Source organism: Sturnira hondurensis, unplaced genomic scaffold (assembly GCF_014824575.4).
Source record: "Sturnira hondurensis isolate 20B ecotype Veracruz unplaced genomic scaffold, ASM1482457v3 Scaffold0004136, whole genome shotgun sequence".
Lineage (NCBI taxonomy): Eukaryota > Metazoa > Chordata > Mammalia > Chiroptera > Phyllostomidae > Sturnira > Sturnira hondurensis.
In genome coordinates this window covers 41,239,389-41,266,337 of record NW_028076767.1, presented here as the reverse complement: position 1 = coordinate 41,266,337, position 26,949 = coordinate 41,239,389, and the positions used below count along the sequence as shown (strand labels likewise).

General features: G+C 37.9%; 1 protein-coding gene across 2 annotated transcripts in view; it reads right to left on the bottom strand.

Annotated features, from left to right (window-relative positions):
* The window catches only part of GPR155 (G protein-coupled receptor 155), a 43,348-nt gene that overhangs the window by 4,707 nt on the left and 11,692 nt on the right, over positions 1 to 26,949 (bottom strand). For both annotated transcript variants that reach the window (XM_037044424.1, XM_037044423.1), the window contains 13 exons: positions 25,750 to 26,149; positions 22,936 to 23,101; positions 21,683 to 21,838; positions 20,038 to 20,121; positions 19,372 to 19,489; positions 15,914 to 15,998; positions 15,154 to 15,244; positions 13,947 to 14,157; positions 9,601 to 9,705; positions 6,288 to 6,424; positions 4,723 to 4,818; positions 2,426 to 2,490; positions 817 to 951 (listed from right to left, as the gene is read on the bottom strand). In XM_037044424.1, coding sequence (XP_036900319.1) covers positions 817 to 951; positions 2,426 to 2,490; positions 4,723 to 4,818; positions 6,288 to 6,424; positions 9,601 to 9,705; positions 13,947 to 14,157; positions 15,154 to 15,244; positions 15,914 to 15,998; positions 19,372 to 19,489; positions 20,038 to 20,121; positions 21,683 to 21,838; positions 22,936 to 23,101; positions 25,750 to 26,149 — 1,849 coding nt within the window. The remainder of the gene's footprint in view (positions 1 to 816; positions 952 to 2,425; positions 2,491 to 4,722; positions 4,819 to 6,287; positions 6,425 to 9,600; positions 9,706 to 13,946; positions 14,158 to 15,153; positions 15,245 to 15,913; positions 15,999 to 19,371; positions 19,490 to 20,037; positions 20,122 to 21,682; positions 21,839 to 22,935; positions 23,102 to 25,749; positions 26,150 to 26,949) is intronic.

The window sequence follows — 26,949 nt, the reverse complement described above, 5'->3', positions numbered from 1 at the left end:
GTTACATCACCGAGTGTACTCGTATTCCCTGTGCTATCCTGTGACTATCTCGTAACCACCAATCTGTATTTCATAACCGCTTCACCTTTTTCACCCAGTTCCCAATACCCCTTTCCGCTGGCAGCCATCATTCTGCAACTGAGTCTGTTTCTGTTTTATTAAACAAACAAAAGTTTGTGTAGAGTCCACATATAAGTGAAATCATATGGTATTTGTCTTCTCTGACTTACTTCATCCTCCAGGTCCATCCATGCTGTTGCAAATGGTAAGATTTCATTGTCTGTTATGGACAAGTAATATTCTGCCGTTTTATGTACCACCTTTTTTATCTACTCATCTATTGATGGGCACTTGGGTTGCTTCCATATCTTGGCTATTGTAACTAACAAGCAGCAGAATTATGAAGAGGCAGAAATTTTATTTTCTTGACTATGTTATTAGTAATATGAAACAACATACCACTAGGAGACGGGGACCCCAAAATCACTTCTACACCCAATGTCTTTCAGAGTTTCCCAGAGACACTAGGAGTCACCATGAAGTGAATGTTAATATTCAAGTACATTTTGGTTTCTAAAGTTTTCACATTTTACATGAAAATAGAAAGTTACATGGCATTTAAAAATATAAAAAACAAGTGGCAATGACTCTTATATACGTGCTGTTTCTTAAAATACAAACTGACCCATAGCTATTTTAACTTTTACATGTATATTTAATATAAAAAAATCATGTAGTTCATCACAACCATATTACTTAACCTGTTACAAACCAAAATTATCATCTAAAATATAACTATCTGGAACCTATACTTACCTCCTTTCTTTGACAATATTTCGGATACAGAGGTCACGGTGATAATGAATAAATTGTTGACAGGTCATTTTTATTTCCTCAGGAACAGGAGAATCCCTGTTTTCTGCTGTTCCTTTATTCCACAGAAATCCAAGTCTGCAAATCAAAATTTAAGGAGACAGTTTTTAAGGAAAGACAGCACAGAGAGAGCCCTTCCTGCTTATTACCCCATCACCATGGCTGTTCCGAAGCTGTCAGTTACCGAAGCTGTCATCTACAACACCCAGACATTATCAGTGTCTGAAGCAGAAACACACTGAGCCTGCATTTGGTTTCCTATTCAAAGCAGGCTAGGGCGGAGGGAGGCGGGGTAAGGTGGGGTATTTTATAAAATTGTCCTGGACATTTTATAGAACACCCTCCACACATGTGACCCACTTCAGTTTCTATTTTAAATGAAATTCCTTATTCTACATTCTACTGTTTGAAATGCAAAAGTAACTTACAAAGATAAATTATTTTACTTAGTCATTTTCCAACTGCAGTACCCAAGAGACACATAATGGGATCTGGAAGTCAGAATAATTCTGTTTCTGCCAGCCCGGACAATAAATTGGTTGACAGGTTTTTTTGGAAAGATTTTATTTATTTATTTACTTTTAGAGACAGGAGAAGGGAAGAAGAAAGAGAAGAAGAGAAACAATGTGCAAGAGAAACATCTATCTTGCACACCCCCTATCACAACCCAGGCATGTGCCCTGACCAGGGATCAAACCAGCAACCTTTTGGTTCACAGGCCAATGCTCAAACCACTGAGCCACACCAGCCAGGGCAAATCTGTCGACTATTTTAATTTATCAGCATTATGAAGCTGGTAACTAAGTTCAGTGCCTCTCCTAGTATGCTTTTCCTCCCCAATAAAAGGGTTATGACCCTAGCAACTGTATCTTAATGATGATGATGATGTCAATGATGATGAAAAAGAAGAAGACCAGTTACCATTTACTGGGCATTTTTTATATCATTAGTAGGAGAAATTCCATTAGTACTTCTAGTTTCTACTAATTTTGACTTTGAAAACAAATGAAGTACAAAGCTTTGTAACCCTCCCACCCTACCTATTTCTCCCTCCCTCTTATTATAGTATTCTCACTTCATTATTTTTCATAAAGAAATTTCTGAGCTGAATTCAAAGCTAATGCATTAGCTTCATCAAGCTAAGGAAAACCAAAAATTTATAAAGAAGACAAGTTCTCTATAAGTTGTCAGTTTGATAAAGAAATCTAGTTGTCAAAGGAGAAAGATAATCAAATAGAGACCTTTGGGGGCACATCACCTATTTCATTTCTAAATAAATTTTCAAGTTTCATTTTACTTTATGTAGTTAATGGCACAGATAGAATCCAGCATCCATCATTTCTTGTTAAAATGCAAATTACAATGTTGGATAACAGTTCTTCTCATATCTTCTCTGCAATTATTTACAACAAATATGCAAATCAACACATAACCTTTTTGTGGTGTTAAGTTCGCCCTTAACTGTGGTCTCCCAGCAGTTACTTACTAAAGGTTTAAAAATGGCTTTCTCATTAGTGTTACAAATACAGATTTTTTTTTCAAATAAATTTACCTTCTTTTGAAAGGTCGGATGATTAAATGTTTGTCCAATCCAAAGATGGCAAAGGAAAGAAATCCCTACAGAAGAAAAAAGTTAGACTTTATGAATGCAAAAATAAAATTTCAAGACAGAGAAATTATGGAAGCCACCAAATTTAGTGCTTGGGGAAGCAAACCTGTATGATCAGAGCAACATTTTAAATGAAACACACGGGCAGACTTCTATATAAAATCCGGTGCCTGGAGGCAGGTGTGACACTTGGCTGGCCTTCCCAGTCATCCGCCCCACTAACCATGGCGGGTGGTACGAACGAGTGCTGAGCAGCCACGTGTGTGTGCTCGGTTACTGAAGAAAATGAAGACCAAAAACGTTTAGGGCTTTACCCTTTCTCAAAGAAAAGAAAATATTTTACATTCTGCTTAAGTATTTATTTATTATTTTTCTGTTAAAACTTCAGAAATTACAGAATTTAAAAATGCTGTAGTATCTGAATATAATGCAGCAACTGAACAAAATTTATGTGAAATGAAACTGGCTAAGCCCTGGGAAAGGGCTTTAAAGGGGGTGATAAGGCAAACTGGCGCCAGGTATCACCAGCCACAGGTCAGGACAAAGAAGGGAGACAGGAGGTTGGGAACTGCTGTTTGTCAGGCACAGTGGGATAAGGCTCTGTGTGTGTGTGTTGTCAGGGGGTGGTGCAGGGGGGTAGGAGGTGGGATGGTGAATGCAATGTATTACATGAAGGACATACCTTCTTTACCTGGAACGAAAAATAACCAAAAGGAAATCATCTGACTAGACACCTCAATACCTCCCCAAGAGAAAAATGGGGTGGTGCCGTGGGGAGGGGGCGGAGTTTGGTATCCCTCCCTCCTTCGAAGCACTTGAACCATAGCTGTGGAGGCAGCATTTCAAATGCAACATCCCTGGTATTCACTTTTGTTTGTGAAGCTTTCTCAGCCCCTGTCCTAGGAAGGGTCAGCTTGGAGTGTGCTTGCAAAATGCAAAATGCCGTGCCCTGGCCAGTGTGGCTCAGCTGAGGTTGACCTTCATCCCATGAACATCCTTTGATGTTTCTCTCTCTCTGCCTCTCCCCTCTCCTTCCCTCCCTTCCCCCCTTTCTAAAATCGATAAGCATGTCCTCAGGCAAAGATAAAAAATTCAAAATGCCAAGTGAGACTATGATTTTTCAACCTAGTATTTTGTCATTCTTGAGTACAAAATCTCACCTTAAACAGTATCCTCGAATGAGGTGGGCACCAGGGAGCCCTGGGGATGCATGCATCTGTCAGTAATAAGCTGATTAAGATCACTTGTCTACCTGGACGTGGCCAGTTTTGCTCCCACAATTATGGCAAAACACACTCAAAATATTTCAAAAAATGAATGTTAGGGCAAAACTTGTAGGAACATCTGATAAATGTTAACTAACTCATATGGCCAATTATTTTAGATTTAATAGGCAAACCCAGTAATTTCAAACAGTACTTTTTCAACCTGATACTCAATGAGGGGACAACTGTTCTCTAACTAACAAGTAAGGAACTGAATACAGAATCAAATTTCAAAATTTGCACATAAAAACATTTTCCCAATATGTAAAATACCATTTATCCTTAAATACCCATTTTAATAGTGACACAAAGATAACAGCACTATTGTATTAGTTCTTCATAGAATTTTAGTTTCTAATTTTTAAACTAGGGACAATAATGCCTACTTTGCCGGTGCTGTGATATTTAATGAGACAGTTAATGTAAAATGCCCAACAATGGGTAGTACAGTGCATCCTCTCAAGGAGTGATGAGTAACTACTACACCTGGCCAAAATTTACTTACACACCAATTTATAATTTTTAGAAAAGATTTAAGTTCAAGATATAGCAAAACCTTTATCAAAATGTAAGTGAAAGATTTAAGGGACTAAACTAACCAAAGTTAGTTTATCAGAGATAAAGTTAACTTTGGGAAGATAAATAATTTCCCAAAGTGACTTAGTAAGACCACAACGAAGTTTAAAAAGTGCTTGGAACATCTTGTCACGGCTTACATTATCATTATCTTAAAGCCAAAGCAAAAAAACACCACTATTTCTGACTATAACACTCAGTGTGCATTCTGATGACTTGAACCAATATAATAATTCATCTCTACTCGGAGACAGGCAGCAGCTGTCAGCTGTCACGCATACCAGCAGCTGGCAAACAAACTGAACCCTTTTGATTCAAAAGAAAACAACATCCGCAACTTGCCCCAATCAACCCACCCAGGCAAACAAAAACCCCTCAGAGTTCTCAGTAAATAAATACCTGGCCGAAGTTAAACACGGCACAGAAAAACTGTAACTCAACGTACAGTCTCCCAGGCTCTTGGTTAAACAGCCACCACAAACAACTGGAAAGATTCTGTAATGGAAGGAGAAAGTAGTATTTTTAAATGAAATAAGCTAATCATTTCTCTCCCTAACAGAACAATAACTTACCTACTTAATAATTAGGAAGAAGAACACTAAAGAGGGAAAACACTAAGAATACAGAGGCTTTGTCTTTTGAACAAGAGGTTTCAACTTCTCCCCTTGACAGATGTCACTCAAGCATCATCTATTCTGATCAGATTTGAAGCAAGAAGACATAAGCCATAATACAGAAGCTTACATAACATATCAGGACTGCCGACTAGCCTAAGACAGGACTGATTTTAAAATTAGTTCTACACAATGAAAACAATCACATCACCAAGCAACAATTCTTGGCAGCATTTCTTTTGGATTTTTGTTCTGAAACAGCAGTTACAATGGTACTGGCTGACACCATTCTGTGTAAGTAACAGCCAGTGTGAAAAGGGTAAGAGGGTTTCCTCATGGATTAAATGGTCCATTTCCTACCTCGGGGCAAGTTACTCTTGAACCATCTCAAATTATTATATAAAAATAACTGGCAATTCACAAAAGAGGATATAAACAATTAAAAAACCCTTTAGTAGTAAAAAATACATTAAGAAAATGCTGTTTTACCTAAAAAATTATCAAATTAAAATGTAACAGTCAATGCTGGTGAGAATACTTTACAAATCTATATTATGCCTTTGGAAAACAATTTAGCAAAATGCCTCTAAAGGCACAGAAATATTTACATATATTCTGTGATCCAGTTTTCCCAAATTTGAGAATTGACCATAAGGAAATATACTGCATGGAGATGTATATCAGAGCATTTTTAAAAACTAGGAACAATCCATAAGGAATTGGTTAATTATATAATACATCTCCCCTATGGTTTATTGAGGAGCCATTTAAAATAATGGTTATGCACAACTATGTAGCAACATGAAAATGCTTGACGTAAGTGACAAAGCAGGAAGTAAGTCTGTATGTGTGATTAGAACTATGAAAAACGTACTAAAAATAGAAGTCAGTGGTGTGATGGATAGTTTTCCTCTTTATTTTATAAGTATTAGATGAAATGGTTATGTCCTTTTGATAATTAAAAAATTATTTTTTGAAGTCGACTGATCTGAGGAATATCTTCAGAGAGACCACACAGGCATTCCCCTGAGGTCAGTCAAGGAATCCATTAGGAGTAAGTGGCCCTGCACACATCACAGAAATGCCTCGTCTTACCAAATTCCAGGGTCAGAGTATAGACTGAGAAAGTGATTCTAAGCAAAATAAGCTATTGGAACACTTAGGCAACGGAGTAATATGAATTATTCATTCTTCTTTCCCCAAAAAACATATAGCTCAAGATCAGGATTCATATAGCCTAGCTGCCACCCCCTGGGAAGTAGTAACTAAGTTTCTCCCAGATGCCTGAATAAAACCTCTGCCAAACATTTAAAGAAATGGCCCCAAAACAAAATCAGAAGAAACATTTACAGCAAACAGGCCAATAATGAGAAGTAAACACAGCAACACATGTCGAGTCAGTTGCTGGTCTCCACTCTGCAGATAGTGCTCTTCTTCCTGGGCTAACATGCAGCTCTGGGAGTTGCAGCAACTCACACAATGATCATCTGCGGAACAGTAAGTGCAACAATTTGTAATCAGAGCTTTTTATTTGAATGCACTTTAAATTCATAATGACTTCCTAAGCAAACCACCACATATGCACATTCAGCTCAGAATCAGTATATTACTTTAGAGGAAGTCTGAGGAAGACTCCTTCAGGTTGTTTCAGGAGAGTTCTACTTGTAGGGTCTTTTTAGTCCGAAAAAAAATGAGTAGTATGCAATAGTTCCCTTCTACACTACTCAGCAACGTAGTGTGTATATACATTTTTATGGCTAAACTCTTAAATCAAGTTTCACTTGTAATAAATCTATGTACTGGTCATGAATACCCTATTCTAGCTAATGGGTAACAAATTTACTACTGCCACTTGCCTTTCATTAAGGAGTTTAAAATTCGCCTTAGGAAAGATGTTTAAGGCACCAAGTGAAAAATAGACACTTTATCACATATGGTACCAAATCAAACCACAGACATGATTCTTTTCTGGCCTAAAAGGGAGGTTAGGGGCCTTTCCCAAGCAACCTGCTTTCTTACTTCAGTTCCATTATATATGACACCAAAAGCAGGGGAAAACATTTTTGCAAAATAGATGTTTAACACACAGTCTTTTTTTAAGATGTTATTTATTTTTTTGGAGAGAGGGGAAGGGGGGGAGAAACAGAGGGAGAGAAATATCAATGTGTTATGAGAGCTACATTGATCAGCTGCCTCTCGAGCACTCCCAGCTAGTGACCTGGCCCACTACCCAGGCATGTGCCCTGACCAGGAATCAAATTGGTGGTGACCTTTCAGTTCATAGGCCGGTGCTCAATCCACGGAGCCACACCAGCCAGGGCTAACACACAGTCTTGTTTCAAAAAGTCAGTAACTAAACCACACAGTTTTATAGCTCTTAACCTCAAGCTAACAATAAAAATTTTATTTCCTAAAGCCANGGGGGGGAGAAACAGAGGGAGAGAAATATCAATGTGTTATGAGAGCTACATTGATCAGCTGCCTCTCGAGCACTCCCAGCTGGTGACCTGGCCCACAACCCAGGCATGTGCCCTGACCAGGAATCAAATTGGTGGTGACCTTTCAGTTCATAGGCCGGTGCTCAATCCACGGAGCCACACCAGCCAGGGCTAACACACAGTCTTGTTTCGAAAAGTCAGTAACTAAACCACACAGTTTTATAGCTCTTAACCTCAAGCTAACAATAAAAATTTTATTTCCTAAAGCCACTTTTTAGAAAAAGACATATGTTCTCAAAGCATTACACATGGAATAGCATAATAGCTAACGGCATGGGGGAAGGTCACAATGTTGCTGGTGAAGAGAGAGTGGCCTGCCAAACTATCTCTGTAGTGGGGTCCCATTTTAGTAAAACTTGTTTATGTCTATCTTGGCGTAGGAAAATTCTATAGTATACATACTAACCTGGTCTAAAAACATATGTATAAATATTATAAAATGGATATGAATAAATTTCAGTATCTTTTATTTGTCTTTTTTACACATTGCAATATTTATTTTGTCTTGGTGCTGTGCCAATGTTTAGGGATGAGCAATTAATTATATTATTGAACTCTAAAATTTGTCATTCACTCATGGTTTGATTCCCTTAGACTTGACATTAGGCTTAGGAATGATACTCAATTGTGTGAGCAGACGAAGTCCATTTATGATGGCTCCCATTCTATATAATTTTCACAAAATATGATCAGAGTATCTAAGAAGTCCCTTTTGTTTTCAACAATCAGATTATTAATGAAGAAAACGACAGAGAAGTAAAGGCATAAGGAGAATTCTGGAGGTAAAAAAAAAACTTGTTGAAGTACATGTCAAGTTTGTCCATGGGCTTTACTATTAGGTATTCTGTATAGAGGAAAAGAATACAGCAGAAGCCTCGGGAGTTCCGACATAAAGAAACACTAGCTTGAGAAAAGGGGGCACGAGCAGAAACCGAAAGACAGTTTAACCGAAGGCCCAAATAAGTTTCGGAACAGAAAGTCAGTGAAGGTCCGCATCTGATAAATTTTTACTTTTTATGGAAATGCAAATTCTACTACTTAAGATTCATTTCTGGCCAGCAAATGAAAGCCAAATTTGAACACTGCCTGATAATAACTACCACTGCTACTTCAGTGTTTAGTGAGCGTTTACTTTGAATGCCACTCACTGTGCTAAGTGATGTGCATACATTATTTCTTATAATCCTCACAACATTTGTTATATAAAAACATAATGCCTTTGGCAACAATACAGTTGATGTATGCTTCATTTAAAAACAGGACTTTCTGTGATTTACCTTTCAAACTTAATTATAAATAAGTATAATCAACTAAAAGTGCATTGTAACTTCACATACGGGTACTCTAAATAATTGTTCTACATAATTAGAAATTCAGACCACAACTGTGATTCAGTCTCTTAGTTCGTATGCCAAAAAAGGTTATTACTTTTAAAGATTTTTCTTTTTATAAGAAAGTGTATATTTTAAGTATATGGATTCAAAATGTAATTAAGCCCTAATTAATTAGTCCTAGCTCTGGGGAAGGACAGCAGGGGGTGGGGGAAGTCTCAGCTTCTAAAACAAGAAAAAAGGCCAAAGAAATAATGGTGCTTAGGGCAAACTCCTTGGAATTATCACTTGGGCTAAATTTATTGGAAAAATTGATGCATGTGTATGTGTGTGTAATACTCCCTATTACACCATAAGGACTTTATTATTATTTTTTTTTTAGAATTTATTTTTTAAATTTTAATTGTTGTTCAAGTAGTTTTCTGCCTTTTACTCTCATCCCAGCCCACGCCCCCAGGACTTTATTTTTTTAACTGAGAATCCATGCATGATTATTGTATTAGTACTTTCCCTCATCTTATTTGAGAACACATATCTTAAAACAGTATGCTTTAGACATTCTACGTAGAGCTCTTTTAAAAACTTTTCATTTGTTCACTGATTTTAGAGAGAGGAAGAGAGAGAGAAACTGATTTGTTGTCCCTCTTATTCATGCATTCATTATTACTTCTTGCATGTGCCTGGACTAGGGATCAAACCCGCATCCTTGGCAGGCGGGGATGCTGCTGTAACCAGCTGCGCTATCTGGCCAGGGCTATGCTGAATTCTTGTAAGGCAAAAGGATGAGGAAGTGTCTGTTCCTTAGGCCTTTTCTCGTAGCCCAGGGGTACTTACTTTTCTTAAACGAAGGAGTCCCAGGTTCACCAGGGCTTATGTTTCTTACTGGCTCTGTGGACATGCAGCAGGACCCTCCATTTTTCATGGAGCAGGAGCAGCAATCTGTACAGGCAACACAACATGTGAGGATGGAGCCCAATCATAACAGAAATAGGCACTGTCAAGAGATGCCAAACAGAACAAACCCAAACCAAAAGCCACACAACCAACCAAACATAGAATACAAACAAATCCATTTATACACACACAAATGTCACATGGCATCTGTCAGAAAGGTATTCAGAAGTGCTCATACGGAAGAGTTAACACGTAGAGTGGCAGGCAGAGGAACAGCTCCTTCACATACTGTTTCCTCACTGTTCAGAGACGAGAAAAAATGTTTTTATCCTGCCGTTTGACTAGTTCCCACTGTGCTTTGGGAAGTAAGAATTTGAACACTTTCCTACAATGTTCTATTGCTTCTGGTGGTTCATTCAAATTCCTTTACCTGAGTTTGAAAGCTCTCAAGGGCTTGGCCCCTCTCTCCCTATCTAACTGCTCCCATTATTCAGCAAAGACCCTTCCCTTCTTTCACAACAATTCTCCTTATAAAAAGATTTTATTTCTTTATTGGAGAGAGGGGTAGGGAGGGAGAAAGAGATGGAGAGAAACATCCATGTCTGAGAGATACTTCGACCGGTTGCCTCTCGCACGTCCGCAACCCAGGCACGCGCCCTGACCGGGAATCAAACCTGTAACCTTTCAGTTCACAGGCTGGTTGGTGCTCAACCCACGGAGCAACATCAGCCAAGGCTCACAACAATTCTCTACTGGCCTCCACAAACCTCGAACTTACTTGGTTTCCAGGCCTTGTTTGACAGGGACTTCCCACTTTTGTTAATTCATCTAAACACTCTCCTCCTCTAAGTTTAGCTCAAAACTCTCTGCTTTCAAGAATGTGTTTCCTACTAGTTCAGAAGATGTAGTAGAAACAATTATATTCTTTTCAAAAACATACTGCTGAAAAATCTCATGCTGGCTTACAGATAGATTGGTGTACAGAAGTCCCACTGAGCCATCTGCTACAGAGCTGTGAGTCTTCCTCTGTTTAGTCACAGAAGTGCGTGCAGTGTCCTTTAAAACATTTCACGCACATACAGACATGGCATTTCTTGACATGGACAATAGAACAGTAACTTCAGTAACCTACACTATTAAATATGCTGGAAAAAACAGTTCCTGTGCTGAACCTGTCATTGTAAATGTGCTTTAATTCTCCAATCGTGTTCTTAAAAACAAATAAAAAAGATTTTAAAAGTATGAAAACTATACTTTATAATAAGCTACTACAAAATGCCTTCATAAATTTCAGATAATGATGTTATCTCACGGTTTAAAAATAGAGCCACAGAATAATAGACAAGAAAATACAGAGATCACCTGGCCCAGCCCTCTTATCTTGAAGGCTTAAAGCAGCTAAGACAAAATTACTAGCAGATGTAAAGCCAGCCCACTCCAACGATGCAGAGCAGAGAAAACACACACAGATTACAGCCACCACGAAAACTGTGGTACCGAGGCAGTTTCTCCTTCAAACATAAATTGAATATGTAAGTAGCCCACTAGTCTTCTCTTTTTAACTAATTGAAACTTTGATTGTATATTAAAATGGGTTAATTTTCCTTTCTTTTTTTTTAAAACTTTTTTTTAAAGATTTTATTTATTTATTTGTTTATTTATTTATTTATTTATCTTTAGAGGGGAAGGAGAGAGGGAGAGAAACATCAATGTATGGTTGCCTTTTGTGCGTCCCCTGCTGGGAGTTGGCCTGCAGGGAACCCGCCTGCAACCCAGGCATGTGCCCTGACTGGGGATCGAACTGCGATCCTCTGGTTCGCAGGCCCGCGCTCAATCCACTGAGCTACACCAGCCAGGGCTAAAATGGGTTAATTTTCCTTTCAATCATAATTCTATACCATAACATGTGAAAACCATGGGTCTCTGATAAACGTGTACCAAGGGGCAGAGGTGAGCGAACTATCTCAGACTACTGAGGTTTGGGGGGGCCGTCCTGGACAACTAAAGTGTTATCTGACTAGCAAGGCAGAGTAGAACAGGATTTAGGAAAGGAAAATAACCAGACAGGTTTAAAGGCCTTTTCCTTAGGAACATAGGTGAATAGGCAAGTAAACAAGAATTTCTCGGTGGCAGTTTCTAGGGTAGTTTCACAAAATCATGGCCTATCTCATCCGCCCCCATCCATCTAGCATCCATTTAGCACACACTACTGAACACGTACAGTAAGCCTCACACTGTGCTGGGTGCTGAGGCCGTGACAAGCAAATCAGTCACAGCACTTACAGTCTAGTGGGTTATGCGGATAATTCGAAAAGCAATGATAAAAGCGACATAAGAGGAGCAGGAACTACAAACACTGCAGAGGGTTTCCCCTGGAGGTGATACCTGTCTTCTGGTTCCCCACTCACATACACTAAAGGTGCCAGCTAGTTTTCCCACGGGGACGAAGATGCAGCACTTAAAGAACATGTAGGGCACAGATTTTTGCTATTTTTAAAAGACATGTAAAGAGGTAGCAGCGAAGGTCTCTGGGTTTAGGGGTCCCCCCGCCCCAGATGTTCTCGGGCCTTCTGTAGCCTGTTCTGAAACACTCGTGGGAAAGGAAGACACAGAACTAGCTGGACACGGTGGTCTTCAAGCCCCAACTGAGAGCAGACAGCACATGGGTTTATGGGATGAATGTAAGAGTCCACAAAAGAAGTGAGGAAGGAGAGGATGCTGGGCATGACCAGAAAAGTACTCTAGACTTAGGAAAAGCAACTTTTAAAATGTTAGTGAAAACATAAATGTACTTCTTGAACTACTGTTTTAAAAGGGAAAATGGCCAAGAGGGCTCAAAAGGATGAAGTTCTGATGTAATCACAAAGGTCCTAACAAATTAGCAAGCACCATCAATAGAGTAAAGTAACAGAGACCTGACTGAAGCCGGGTTAATGTTGTAGGTCAGGACTCGGCAGACCCGAGCCCTATGTAGAAGGACACAGCAGTCTATGAAGGCGGTGTTATCAGCATTGGATATGGAAACCAAGGCAAGAGTTCAAAGCGTGCCCAAGTTCAAGCAGCAGTAAACTGTGGAGTTAGGGTGTGGACCTGGCAGCCTGGCTTTCATGCTCAGTTTTTAAGCACTGGGCTATATATTTCTGGTTTGAGACAGAGAGAAACAGAGAGGGGGGGGGGAAGGAAAAGGGAGGCAATGTAAAATGCCTTGTAAGATTTGTGTGATTTTTTTCCTTTTAAGATAAAATGCAGACAACTATAATTGAACAACAATAATTTTTTAAAGAGATAAAAACAGTTAAAAATTTTTAAACCTTTTCTCCCTTTTTGCTCTCTTTCTTCCTACCTTTTACTTATTAATGGTTAACAGCTAATAGTTTTGAGATTAGTCAGCTCTTGGCTCCACAAAATCTCTAAACAAAGTATGTACCATCATTAATACTTCTCAGCACAGTATTTTGTCTGTGAATCCAAAATACATACTCTGTCGCTGAGTTCCATGAACTGAAGCAAACCCCACAACAATCACTAACATTTATGACAAAGTCCCCAGTGAGGGTCATATTTTCACTTTTACCAAGGACTGCTCAACATTTTCTATCAAGGGCCAGATGATAAATATTTTGCAGACCACCGAGTCTCTGTGCAATGACTCATCTCCACCAATGTAGCATGAATGCAGCCACAGACAATCGTATACTTGGAATGAGCTTGCCTATATGCCAATAAAACACTATGGACACTAAAATTTAAATTTCACATGACTTTCAAGTGGCACAAAATATTTGCCTTTAAAATTTCTTTCTTCAACCCTTAAAAAATGTACAAACTATTCGTCCTTCTTGAACCTGTACAAAAACAGGTAACTGACCAGACTTGGTGTGTAGACAGCAGATTGCCAACCCTTAACTCACACCATTAACCCCGCTTCAGTCAGGCTTCCTTGGGTATTTCACCAATGGTGCTTGCCTGATGCAAGTTGTTAAATCAGCAAATGTAGGCACTTAGTTTCCTAAAAAGGGCCTACCTTTGGTGTTACTTTTTTCCTAAAACTCTCAGGTCTGAGGAAGTTTAGGGCTTAACAAAAGATCATCCTCACAAAAAAAAAAAAAAAAATGAGAATCTAATGAATGAACTTGCAAGCTCTTTCAATTATTAACTCTCATTTAAGTTCCTCAGCTGACAAATACCTGTGATATTCAAGACAGTTCAAGAAAATTCCCTTAAACAAAACATTTAGGATGCATGCTATACAGGCAGGTAAGAGTTTTTTATATTAAGCATCATACTTGTTTCTGGGCTAGAACTTGTAAAAGGTAAGGGTTCATTTATCGGCGCTGGACTCTCCTCAAAAGCAGTGTTCCCAGACTCCACGGCTTTGTGGCTCTGAGACTGGTTGAAACATTCGTAGCGCCCCGCTTGGGTGCTGCGGTTCATACACATGAGTGAGACGCTGGCCGTCGCGATGCCGCAGAACAGGGTGACTGACGTGACGATCATCTGCCAACATTGCAAAAAGACACTAAGCCACTTTTCACAATTCCATCTTCCTAATCTTAGCAGGACAGGTTAAAGGTAACTTTTTTTGGTGGAAAATACAACATCTTCATAGCTATAAATGCTCCAGAACACTGGTTCTTAAAAAAGAGGAGGAGTATGGAAGGGATGTAAGTTAATTTTGTAAAAAAATTAAGAGTTTGCTCGTAATCATATAAGATTTCTAAACTCTTCTTTTACTATACATCAATGCCATGGTTTTGTCTACAAGTAACTTAAATAACTGTTTACAGACCTCTTCTTCAAAACTTTTGCTTGCTTTCATACATAGTTCAACCATACTTCAACTACAGACTCTTTTATGATAATAATACCCAAAATAAATTATAGGTAATATTTGCTGAGTATTAACTATATGGCAATGCTAGTTTAAGTCCTTTATGTATAATCTTATTTATTCTCACAGCAACCCAGTAAAATTCAAAGTTACAAAACAAAAAGAGGTAAGAAATTGAAATCATTTGAGGAAGCTTTTAATGAACACATCCGTGGGCCCTATCCCCTGGAGAATTACTGATTCAGCAGGTCCCAAAGTCTCTTTCTCTATAGCTTTCAAGCACACTTTCTCGCAGATATTTTTTGTTCTGAAATTTACATTTATTACAGGATTGAAAGTCAAGAACCTGGCTTTTATTATTACTGCTAACTCATTAAATAGCTTTAAATTCATCACTCTTTCCTACAGTAGGGGAAATATAATTCATAAGTGGGTTTAAGAAGACTCAGTAAGTTTCAAACATATGGAAATCCTCAGCTAAAAATGAACTTATATAAAATCTTTACCACATTTTGAGGGGTGACTGGACAAAGGGATGTAGGATCACCAGTGTGATATGTAATAAATTGGAACAGATTTTCAAAATTAATTTCAAGGTAAGCAAAACACATTAGCAAGCTAAACGGGCATTCTCAGGAGCAGAAGTGCCGGTGCCTTCTCACCTGCTCCTTCCCATAAAAGAAGGCTGAGTCGATGCTGTCTCCACTATGTTTTCCAGTTATCAAAAGAACCCCAACAAGGAGAGCAGGGATTCTGGAATAACAAGGGTTTAGAGAGAAAAAGAGAATGAACAGTGACTACTGACAAGTAGAAAATTCCGAGATGTTCTAAACTACAGCAGCTGGAGAGTGAGAGAAAGAGACGGAACTGTTAGTCTGTTAATGGCTGTGGGCCAGCTAACGAAAGACTGCTCACATTCCTGAGTATCTGCTGGAACCTGGGGTTTGTTTCCAGGTGGCTATTTCCACAGATTACTTTTTAGCTCAGCACCATCCAACTCCAGGAGTCTCTGCTTTTTGTTCACACATGGGTGTACTGGACTGCTGCCCACAGCCAATGCACAGGAGTGGACATTTCTTTTTGTGGGCTCCGTGCCTATCCCGGAGCTGGCCTGCTTCGCTTTCTCCCACCCTTTTGCCTACAGCTAATCTAAATTACTTCCACACCTTACATCTTTCACCCCGCTTTCCCTCGCCTAATGCACAACAACATTTGCGAACTCTGAGACGACGGACATGTGGTCTTTCCTACCTAGCCGTGCAGCTGGCGGTTCAGACTCCAGGCCCCAAGACCAGTCTTCTCTTTTGCTAGACATGGCATAATAAACCCTTTCTTTTAAAAATACTTTCAGCTGTGGAAGTCAGAAATTTTTAACACTGTATACACAGAAACATGTAAACGAACAGAAAACTACCAACTTACCCCCAGCCACATATTATGATGATTCCAACCGGAATTTGTACCCTCTCTTTCTTTTTCAGAAAAAACAAGGAAATTGCTAGAAGTCCTATGAACAAGAAATAGAGGTTGAAAGATATATAATTACTTGATGTTGATCAGACTTCATGGAACTTTATTTAATCAAGCTTCTTTCAGTAGCAGTCTATAGTTTTTGCCCTAAAATTTACTGCAAGTAAATGCTGTCCCTGATAATCTGAAGCAGGTTTTCTTAATTCTAAATCATTTGTGTTTTCCTTCCTACACTGTGTCTTACTCAAATCTTATTCTTTTATACATGAGGATTTTTATCAAAAGCCCAAAATCATCTTATTCTTTTGACTGATGTTTTTGGAGTCTAAGTATATTTGGAAAAAGAAAATTTTTAGGTGGCTACAGAACAATTCTAAGAATGAAAACACTCCCATTCTATCAGTGCTAAGAAAGTACAGGCAATTCTTACACAGGTTTTGTTTTTGGAAAATGCCCCACGTCTAAACGATCTATATTTAGTACCCATACAACATGAATTTACTACAAAAACAAATGTTTTAAAGTTCTTTAGCTTTCCTTACACCGTATATCCAATTATTTATGCAAGTAATGTCTTATTTAACAAATTCTACCACAGCAATAGAATCTTAGAGCTTTGGGGGCAGAAGGGACCAGGGCTGTAAATTCACACCTTCATTTCACCGATCTGGGAGAGAAGGGTCAGCCAACCCACACAGCCAGCAGGGGGCAGAGCAGGACTGGTAACCCAGCCACCAGATTTGAGGCAAGTCCACTGGATTAGTATTTCTAAAACTCAGATCCGTGGACCCTGATGGTTCTTCAGACATATTCGTCAGAATCCAGAAATTTCTGAGAAATATTAAGTCTCTTTGGTATATTTTCAATGACAATCACCTAATTGCCCATCTTATAACTAAAATATAGTCTTATGATTTCAGGGCTTACATTTGCTTTTATATTCAGTTTGACCCAAAGTGAAGGCAAACACATGATCCAAAATGAAGGTTTTATGGCAGTTGGAAGAGAGAAAAGCAATTAGAAAACCAGATCTTAAATCCGCACATGGAAATAAAGGCAAGGCAAACTTTCAAAAAACCCACAAAACCCTAACCACAGACATGATTTTCATTTTACATTTCAAGCTGCGATTCAGACTAGCAAATAAGATCCTTTGTCACATCAATAAATGTTGCTAATTAGAATTAGTGAGTTTATAGTTTTGTTTGAATCTCATCTGTGAATTTGCTTTGGTTTTAAAGCTATATATTATATATACAAGGAATTCATACCTAGCTTTAAGGTTGTACAGATTAAGTAACCGTGTGCTAAAAATAACATAAATCAACACCAACATCCTCAAGAATTACTTTTCTTACAGGGACCACATATTACTCAAGTTCAAAAAGATACTATAATATCCACTGCTCTTCTCTAAACGCATTTGCACATGCTGTAGTTTCAGATTTTCAAAGGGCTCAGGAAACAAGTAACGAATCAGGAAAGTGTGCTGACTGTGTTAGAGTCCCAAGTGCACTCTTCAAAATGCTAATGTTCATTAGTTCTTCCTTGTGAAAAGACTGACATCGGAACAGGTCCAATCTGGCCCTGCATCTCTCACTGACAAAGTTGCAAGAGCTCCTGCCTAAAGCAGTTAAACTCTCTGGGCCTTATTTTTCTCCTTTGCAAAATGATAGATTTAAACCAGACCAGTGTTTCCAAAGTATAGAGATAAAAGGTGGCAGAAGGGTGAACATTTTTTGACTAGTTATGTGTTTAACATGTGTTTCAAAAGTTTTTAACTAGCACATGAAACCTGGGATTTTACTGATACAAATGGAAAAAAAAAAGTGAGTCAATTTTCAAGAAAAAAACAAGAACACAGCTATGCAGATATGGCAAAAATCATGAGGGTGGTATGCATATAGTGAAATTAAAAATGGTTGAATGGGATGATTTAAATGATGATTTAAATGATCCCATTTTAGACACTTGAGGTCTAAAATTCAGTTTTATCATAATAATCTCAAGGTTAAAAGGCCCTCTAACCTTGATCTACTCCCTTAATCGGGGTTAGGGAATCCAGAATGCTTTTGGATAGACTTTGGCACACATACCTGAAGAGTGGTTTCAGGGAGACTTGGGGCTTTTTGATACATTGATCTATTTGCTGCTTTCTTATTCTTATTATAAATTTAGCCTTAGTAAATCCATGAACTAGAGAAATTATTTGGAAATAAAGGCTTTAAGATGTTTTAATTTGATATCTCATGAAATCTCTTATGCTATCAAAGGTGTTGGTGTAATATTTATGTATTTTGTGGTGTTTGTTTTCTCTGTGAGGTAGCCTGCCTGTACCCACACAAAATCTCAAGCATTTATATATTAACTGCATTTTATAAAAGTTTTTATAAAAAAAACAAACAAAACTCAAACCTTCTCCTCTTCGCACTGGCTTTTTCACTGGGTAATTCCTCACCACGTTGTTGCTTCATTTCAAAAGGCTGCTGACTTAGTTTGGGCCTCACTGCTTTCGACAGTGAAGGCACGAAATCAAAGGCCTGTGCCTCACAGCCACGACCGGACACCTGCCTCCTGACAGTGGCTAGCACCAGCCCTACTGTTCTACAATTTCCTCTTACGTGCCTTTTTTTAGGCATACCACATTTGTGGTATGAATACAAACAGCCAGACAGAATGTTTCAAAAACCTACCAGAATGCATTGAAATAAATATTATACTTCAAAATAGCAATGTGCTAAATCATTTTGAATATCCTTCCTGGAGCCAGTTGAAATGAGAAATAGTTTTTCTTACTGGGTACTCTTCTATTTCCATACCTTCTTATTCCTTACTTTAGTTGTTCTCATATTAGCATTTTTCCCTCTATCTAATACTATAGTTCTATTTGTTGAGAGCCTACCACATACCAGATATAAATACCCATATTCATTTAATTCTCAAAATAACTCTGTAAGGAATAATGACCTGCATACAGATGAGGAAACAGAGACCACAAAAGTTAAGTCATTTGCTTAAGGCAGAGCCAGAAAATTTTTTGTTCAGCTGGACTCTGATAGTGAGCTCTGGGACACACCTTACATGCCTCATACTTCTCTGCCCATTCCCGTCACTCTCTACCTGCCTCCAGTGCCTGAACTCTTGGGGTCTCCAAAGGAGAGCTGTGCTGGCTGTGGCCTAGAGCCAAGGAGGAAAAGGGCCACGTGAGGGGAACCTGCCCAGACCCTGGTGGAAATAGAGCACATCAGCAAACGGAACTCAGCTTTGCAGACTGCCTACGTTAGCAGGTGTACATGCCGAGAGAACACCTTACTCCTATACTAGGAGACTCCAAAAAGATCACTAGAAGCTGAGGGCTTACAGTGATGGGAAGAGGACAGACCCCAATTTCCACTCACAATCCAACTTACCTGTCCATAGGTAGGTGCTATAGAGGGAGCTGTACAACAGAACAAACACCAGAATTTGTCCAATAAAATTTTTTTCTTTAACAAAATTCCATATTATCATTCCAGTGCAGGCAATAGACTAAAGAAAAAAATAGAAAACCACAAAGTCATATTAGTGTTTTATTCACAGTAAATATGATTATTCAGTTTAAACTACTGCTGACTAATTATAAACTATAGCATTCTAGTTACATTAAAACCAGGTTTTATGATAAAAAACCTTTCCTATATAGATTCTTTAACAATGTACATATTCAATTAAAACAGATGACAACATTCTAAATATTAACTTTATATTTAATAATAGTTTACAAAATGTTAACCTTTCCATTATAATTTGAGACATGCAAAGACTTAACTAGAAAAATGAGACTGGGAGGGTTTAATTTTTAATGTCACAGCTATTTCTATTAAAAATGCAAAATTATCATCAAATGCATTATGAACCTCAACTGTATACAGTTTAAGACTCATTACAATATTTAACAAATTAGGCATAAATTAATTGTAATCAAATTATAATTCATTGCATTTGGTAAAAAAATATTTTTGACTATAAGTAATTTTCTTCTCTGTAGTAGCAGAAATGAGCAAGCCACAGTTCTAATTATCTATAGGTTTACTAACCTGAGCGATGAGTAAATTAGTTGTAAGCATATGAGGAAGCTGTTTATATTTTTTACTCAAAAGAAGAATAGCCAGAGACCAGATCTTAAAGACAAAAGGTTCAAAAGTTATTCAAGTTTCTTAATCTTTATAATCTTTATAATTTAATTCCTTATTGAATTCATTGATTAGCCTCTTTAAAGATTCCACTTTACCCTGGTTCAGAAAAAACATTCCAACACTTTATTTACTTTAATCTGTCTTGTTCCCTGAATGGTATCAAGGTAAATTACTATATCAAAGATAAAATAAAAAGCATGGGGAGGGCCTATTATAAATCAACTGTCCAAAAATGACAGGGTCTTTGAAGTCTTTGAGAACCTTGACCAGGGCCATGTTCTAACTTCCCCTACCTTCGGTGGCTCTGATGGGACATAGGTTCTAGCCAACTATTCAGGGACAGAGCTTTAGTGGGAGATGCAGCTACAATGCACCAAGTCCTCCCGTGTCTTTTAAAAGAGTTTATTTATTTTTAGAGTGAGGGGAAGGGGGGGAGAAAGAGAGGGAGAGAAACATTGATGCAAGAGAGAACCATTGATCAGTTGCCTCTTGTACACACCCCAACCAGGGACAACCTGCAACCCAAGCATGTGCTTTGAGCAGGAATTGAACCAGTGACCTTTCGCTTTGCATGATGATGCCCAACCAACGTAACCACGTCAGTCAGGGCTACATTCTCCCTTTTTGAGTCCATTGCCTCATGTGGTATCTAAATTCCAGGCTATTTTACTTCAGACGATACACATTGCCTACCTTAGGATTTTCTTGCATTCCTTATAGTGAAAAGGATTGGGTTTCTATTCTACCTATACAGTGGCCAGCCAAGTATGCTGGTTAATTTCCTTCTTTCTGCTCCCTTCATTGTCCATCAAAACTCATATTGTCTCTCTCCCCAAACTTCCCTCCTAACAATGGGCATAGATTGTTAAGAATATGTAACAGAAGTGAAATTCCCTAAAAATTACATTTATTACACATTTGTTACCAATATACCTATTCAACCCCATTTCCTTTCCTTTAACAGTAAAAGTTGTCTTTTTTCAACCAAAATACTGCTTGAATTCAATAGACAACTTATAAAATACTCTAGTGGTCAAATGTGTAAGTATTTAACTTGAGCAAACAATTTCCATTAACATTAAATGGGTGAATGGATGTGATCCTGAAAATCCCTCACCCCCATGATGCTGGGACAGCCAGTATTTGTTTAGTGATTCACCACGTACAGAATGCTTTCCACACATCCTGTCTCATGTGATCCTTAAAGCAACTCCAGGAAATTGGTAAAATTATTATCTCTATTTTATAGCTGAAAAAACTGAAGCTTAGAGAAGTCAAGGTAACTCCACAGAGACATACAGCTAGTTTGTGATAAAGCTAACATCAAGTTTGGGTCGGACTAAATTTCATGCCTTGTCTGCTATACAATTCTAACTCCCAGTTTGAAGGACAAATCTCTTAAGACTGACACTATGTTTTATGGGTAGGCTTTAGTGTTCTCTACTGCCTACAAAATTAGATTTTTAAGTTCTTAAATTTCTGTTACCAAGCTATCTGCAAACTCATTCTGTGGTTTTCATTTATTTTTACACTGAAACATACTTACCAAGGAGATCAGGCTGATAATACTTATATCAAAACTAACAGTCTGGATGGCATAAGCCAAAGGCTTAGGGTCCATTGAGGGAAAGGTCAGTAACCAGGCAGAAACATACATGATTGGTGCAGACACGAATGTGCTTATTATCATCCCTGAGGTTATCTGCAAAAATAAAACCAAATTGAGGAAAGGGCCAAGTCACACTTAAACAATTACCTTAAACTTTAAATGGCCACAGCACACTAAGGCATCCTCAAATAAAAGCAAGAGTCAGTAAAAAGACATCACAGAATCCAGCGTGTCATCTGATACCATAATCCCTCTTTCTGAGTGCTCTTTTTGAAAGAAAACACCATTAGGCCCCCTTGGCTCTTTTCTCAATCTACGCTCAGTTTATACTTTCACAAAATGAATAGCAGACATCCCACGGCTGATGGTTATCTTCTAGGTTCTAAGAAGTAAACCATATTAGCGATCTAATTAAACTGATGACCAGTTTCCTCTCACACTATTTCACAAAATATAGGGCAATAAAAGCAAGTTAAAAAAGCATAAAATTACTATGCAAACATTTTACAGACTAAAAATGGAACTGATCTTTTTAAAACAATTTAGTACCTTCATGTTATACTCCAAAAACATTTACTCTACTGCTGTAGAGAACACGTACAATATGCTTAGACACTGGTAACAACTTGGTTTTAATTGATTTTAGCTATTTGCTGCAGTTGATTATGTGTTGTTTTCCATTGGAGGAAAACAACAATTGATAATTGTGGAGGGAAAAAGATTCTATTTCACTCATTGATAATTCATTGACAAGTTTTTAACCTGGGGTCTTCATTCAGCCTGTACGTTTTTCGTTGGTCTTTTTTAGTTTCAGGTATCTTATTTCTGTACTTACACTTAAGCCTAAAGGTTATTTGTGGACGGGTAACTTTTGAATTATCAATGAGTGAAATAGAATCTTTTTCCCTCAAAATTTCAAAAGTTACCTGTCCACAAATAACCTTTAGGCTTAAGTGTAAGTACAGAAATAAGATACCTGAAACTAAAAAAGACCAACGAAAAACGTACAGGCTGAATGAAGACCCCAGGTTAAAAACTTGTTACATGATGTCACAGGATGCCTCCTTATATACCATGAAGTAACTAATAGATATCAAGTTCTCATAAAAAAATGCTGACTTCCATTTTTTGAAAATTCACTCTCTACTAACCACTCAAGCAATCAAACTTAGAACATGGCATATACGTACAATCTCTACTTCCATGTTGAACTGTGTTGCAAAGATGGCCACTCCCGGTGCGACAGGAAAGACACCGTACAAAAATGCGTAATTTGATAAACTTGTATGGTTCACTACATCGTCACCCTTGTCCAAGACCTCCACCATTTCTCTGCACAGCAGTGGCAACACCAGGCTGAAGAAACAAGAAATGAATCATAACTTGATATCCAAGTATGCTGGTCCCCAAGTGGTACATGGCTCTCGTGAACTTGGCATTAGGTTAGTGTTCATCCTAGAAGGTGTATCTATTTGCATGCACACATTCTCTGTATGCCTATTTGTGGACATTTCACTGAAAGACTCAAGAATTCAACTTGGAGCCCTTTAAAGTGTAATAGTATTCTAAAAATACTTCAAACGTTAGTAATTAGGAAGAAGAAAATCAGACTTTTGTTCCACAAATAATTTTCTTGCAGAAAGCTTGTAAAAGTGGTAATAATATCTGCTGTTTCTTGTTTCCTCTATTAGTTCATTGAAATGTTAAAAGAAAAAAGATTGCCAATCTGAGTAAACATGTAAAAAGAAAATTACTGAACTCTTTTTTGAAAAACAAAGCTTTAAAAAAAAAGTCATGATTAGGGGTGTAAATGGTTCAGGTAATGATAATGCTGCTCAATTAGGTTTTCAAAAACAGTAGAAAAGTGGGTATCTTACAATTAGCTCTTCATCTTTGGAAAGACAAAAGTTTAGCAAAGGAATGGAAACAATTGAAATACAGCAGAAAATTGGTGAAATCTGGACATGGTGAGAGTCAATTACTAAACAAGTCCTCAGGATTCCATAGAAAGAGCATTATCAACAGTAGCTGAGCTAACAGAGCTTCCCCCTAAAAACAAGACCAAGGCTGATGATATTTTTACAGCCGTGCTTAGAGAGATGCTCTAGGAGCAACATCTCTTCTGTGCACTTTTTAAATTAAAAAAGTAGATAAGTCCTGACTGGTGTAGCTCAGTGGGTTGGACATTCTCCCACCAATGGAAAGGTTACCAGTTCAATTCCAGGCCAGGGCACACAGCTGGGTTGCAGGCCAGGTCCCCCCATGAGGGGCGTGCAAAAGGCAACCAATCAGTTTCCCTTGCACATTGATGTTTCTCTCCCCTGCTTTCTCCCTCCTTTCCTCTCTCTCTAAAATTAAATAAATAAAATTAAAAAAATAGATGATCCCTGGCTGGTGTAGCTCAGTGGATTGAGTGCGGGCCTGCGAACCACACGATCGCGGTTCAATTCCCAGTTAGGGCACATGCCTGGGTTGCAGGCCAGTTCCCAGCAGGGGACTCACGAGAGGCAACCATACATTGATGTTTCTCTCCTTCTCTCCTTCCTTTCTTCTCTAAAGATAAATAAATAAAATCTTAAAAAATAAAAAAATAGATGAAAATATTAAATAGGGATCAAAGACCCAGAAAAAAGGTGCTAAAAGATGAGAATATTTAGCCCTGACCAGGTGGCTCAGTTGGCTGGAGCATCATCCCGTACACCAAAAGGTTGGTGATCTCCGGACAGGGCACACACCTAGGTTGCAGGTTCAATCCCCGATTGGGGTGTATCCTGGAGGCAACCAACTGATGCTTCTCTCTCACATCAATGTTTCTTTCTCTCTCTCTCCCTTCCTTTCTCTCTAAAATTAATAAATATATCCTCAGGCGAGGATTTAAACCATTTTTTAAATGAGAATATTTGAATTCTACTTATAAGCTGATAATACTATTACTGTTAGAACCATATCTACAACTGTGCCAATAGTAATTAATATTTTATTTCTAAGGAGCATTATACCATCACACATAATATTCTTATTATTATTGATAGAATATTGCATTAGAATATTATAGATAGAATTTGTATTATTTTGAAAATAGAGATACTATTTTATATTGCACTGGTCTCACAAGTTTAACTGTCAGTACAAGAGCTGAACTCAACAGTTAAGAATGCCCCCAGTACCCTGGGACAACCTGGCAGCAATACTGATGTCACTTGCACCATGAAATCTAACTCCATGGCTAAGGAGCTAAGTAAGCTGAAGAACTATTAACTGAGGGGCTGATAACTATTTGACAGGCTAGGATCAGATGGTTGATAATAATCATTCATATTAACTTACTCCTATTTAGAAATTGCAACCACCCTCATTATTACAGAAGATTTTCCCCAAATTCATGATTATATGCATTTGAAAAACAGTTTGTATCAAAAATCATTGTTCTTTTCACGACTAAGATGCTTTGAGCTTGAGGATTTTAACAGATTTAGAAAACTCAGAAATCAGCCCTGGCTGGTGTAGCTCAATGGATTGAGCGCGGGCCTACGAACCACACGATCACGGTTCAATTTCCAGTCAGGGCACATGCCTGGGTTGCAGGCCAGTTCCCAGCAGAGGACTCATGAGAGGCAATCATACATTGGTATTTCTGTCCTTCTCTCCTTCCCTTCCCCTCTAAAGATAAATAAATAAAAATCTTAAAAAAAGAAAACTCAGAAATCCTGCAAAAATATTATTACACTTGGACATTAAGAGATATTAAGTAAAGTTATATAAAAGCTGAAGGAAAATCAATAGTCTTTATCCTCTAACAGTAAAACAGAGTGGCTAACCTACATGAAATAAGAAAATTACTTTCCACAATACACCAACATCACATTTTCCTTTAAATCATGTATTCAGGTAGGAGGAATTATCATCAAACTATTTAAAGAGAAAATAGTTACAGACATTCCAATGAGCTGGCTAAGCAAGACTTTCATAAAATATAATCCCCAAGTTAAATAAGTGAAACTTACAGTTTAGCTGTGATGAGAAGAATCAGAACAACAAATGCTGACTTCTTCAGTTTCTTTATTTTTCCTACCATTGTAAGACCAAGATAAAATAGAGCTGATCCAGAAAAGGAGTTTCCAAGTCCGTCAAGAAAATTTTCCATATAGTCAGGCACCTTTTGGTCAAGAATAAAATTGAAGGCAATGCCAACAAAGACCATAAATACTATTGGGTTCTGCAACACTCGCAGAAGTCCAAGTCCCACAATTTTTACTTTGTTTTGAGAAGCATTTTGACTGTCTTTCCACTTCTGGATTTCACAGAAAATGAACCCTATAGGGTTTAACATCATAAGAGATACTGGTGCCACCAAATAAATGTATTGGAGATATTCTGGGTATGTAGTTTGATATAAAGCTTCAACTGGAAAACAAGAATTAAAATTTATTTTTAAATGATTACTATAGAAACTTATTAGTAAATTATATGTATAACATTTTCTGTGCACAATTATACCATATTGTAAATTAAACCCAAATAGTGCAGAATGATCACATTAGCCTTGTTTTGTAAATAGAACTTAGTAGAAAAGTTGAAAAAAAGAAAACCATAACATGTTAACTAATAATTAGCTCATAATAATCAACTTTTACAAATTTTTAATACTACTGCCTAAATTTTACTTAGTAGAGGCTTAGACTACTCACACTAAAATGGAAGAATTGTAGAGTTCTTTTTAAAAAATGTTTATTGATTTTGGAGAGAGAGGAAGGGAGAGAGAGAAAATCAATGCAAGAAAGAAACACTGATAGTTTTTTTCCCCCCATATGTGCCCCAACCTGGGATCAACCCCGTAACTTAGGTATATGCCCTGATCAGGAATTGAACCCACAACCTTTTGGTGTACAGGATGATGCTACAACTGAGTCACACCAGCCAGGGTGACTTTTAGAATTCTTAAAAGAAACAATTCAAAGTAAAATTCTTCCCTGGCTAGTGTAGCTCAGTGGAATGAGCATGAGCCTGTGAAGCAAAGGGTCACCAGTTCGATTCCCATCAGGGCACATGCCTGGGTTGCAGGCCAGGTCCCCAGTAGGGGACACATGAGAGGAAACCACACACTGATGTTTCTCTCCCACTCCTTCTCCTTCCCTTCCCCTCTCTCTAAGAAAATTAATAAATAAAATATTTTTTAAAAGTAAAATTCTTATAACAAAACATTT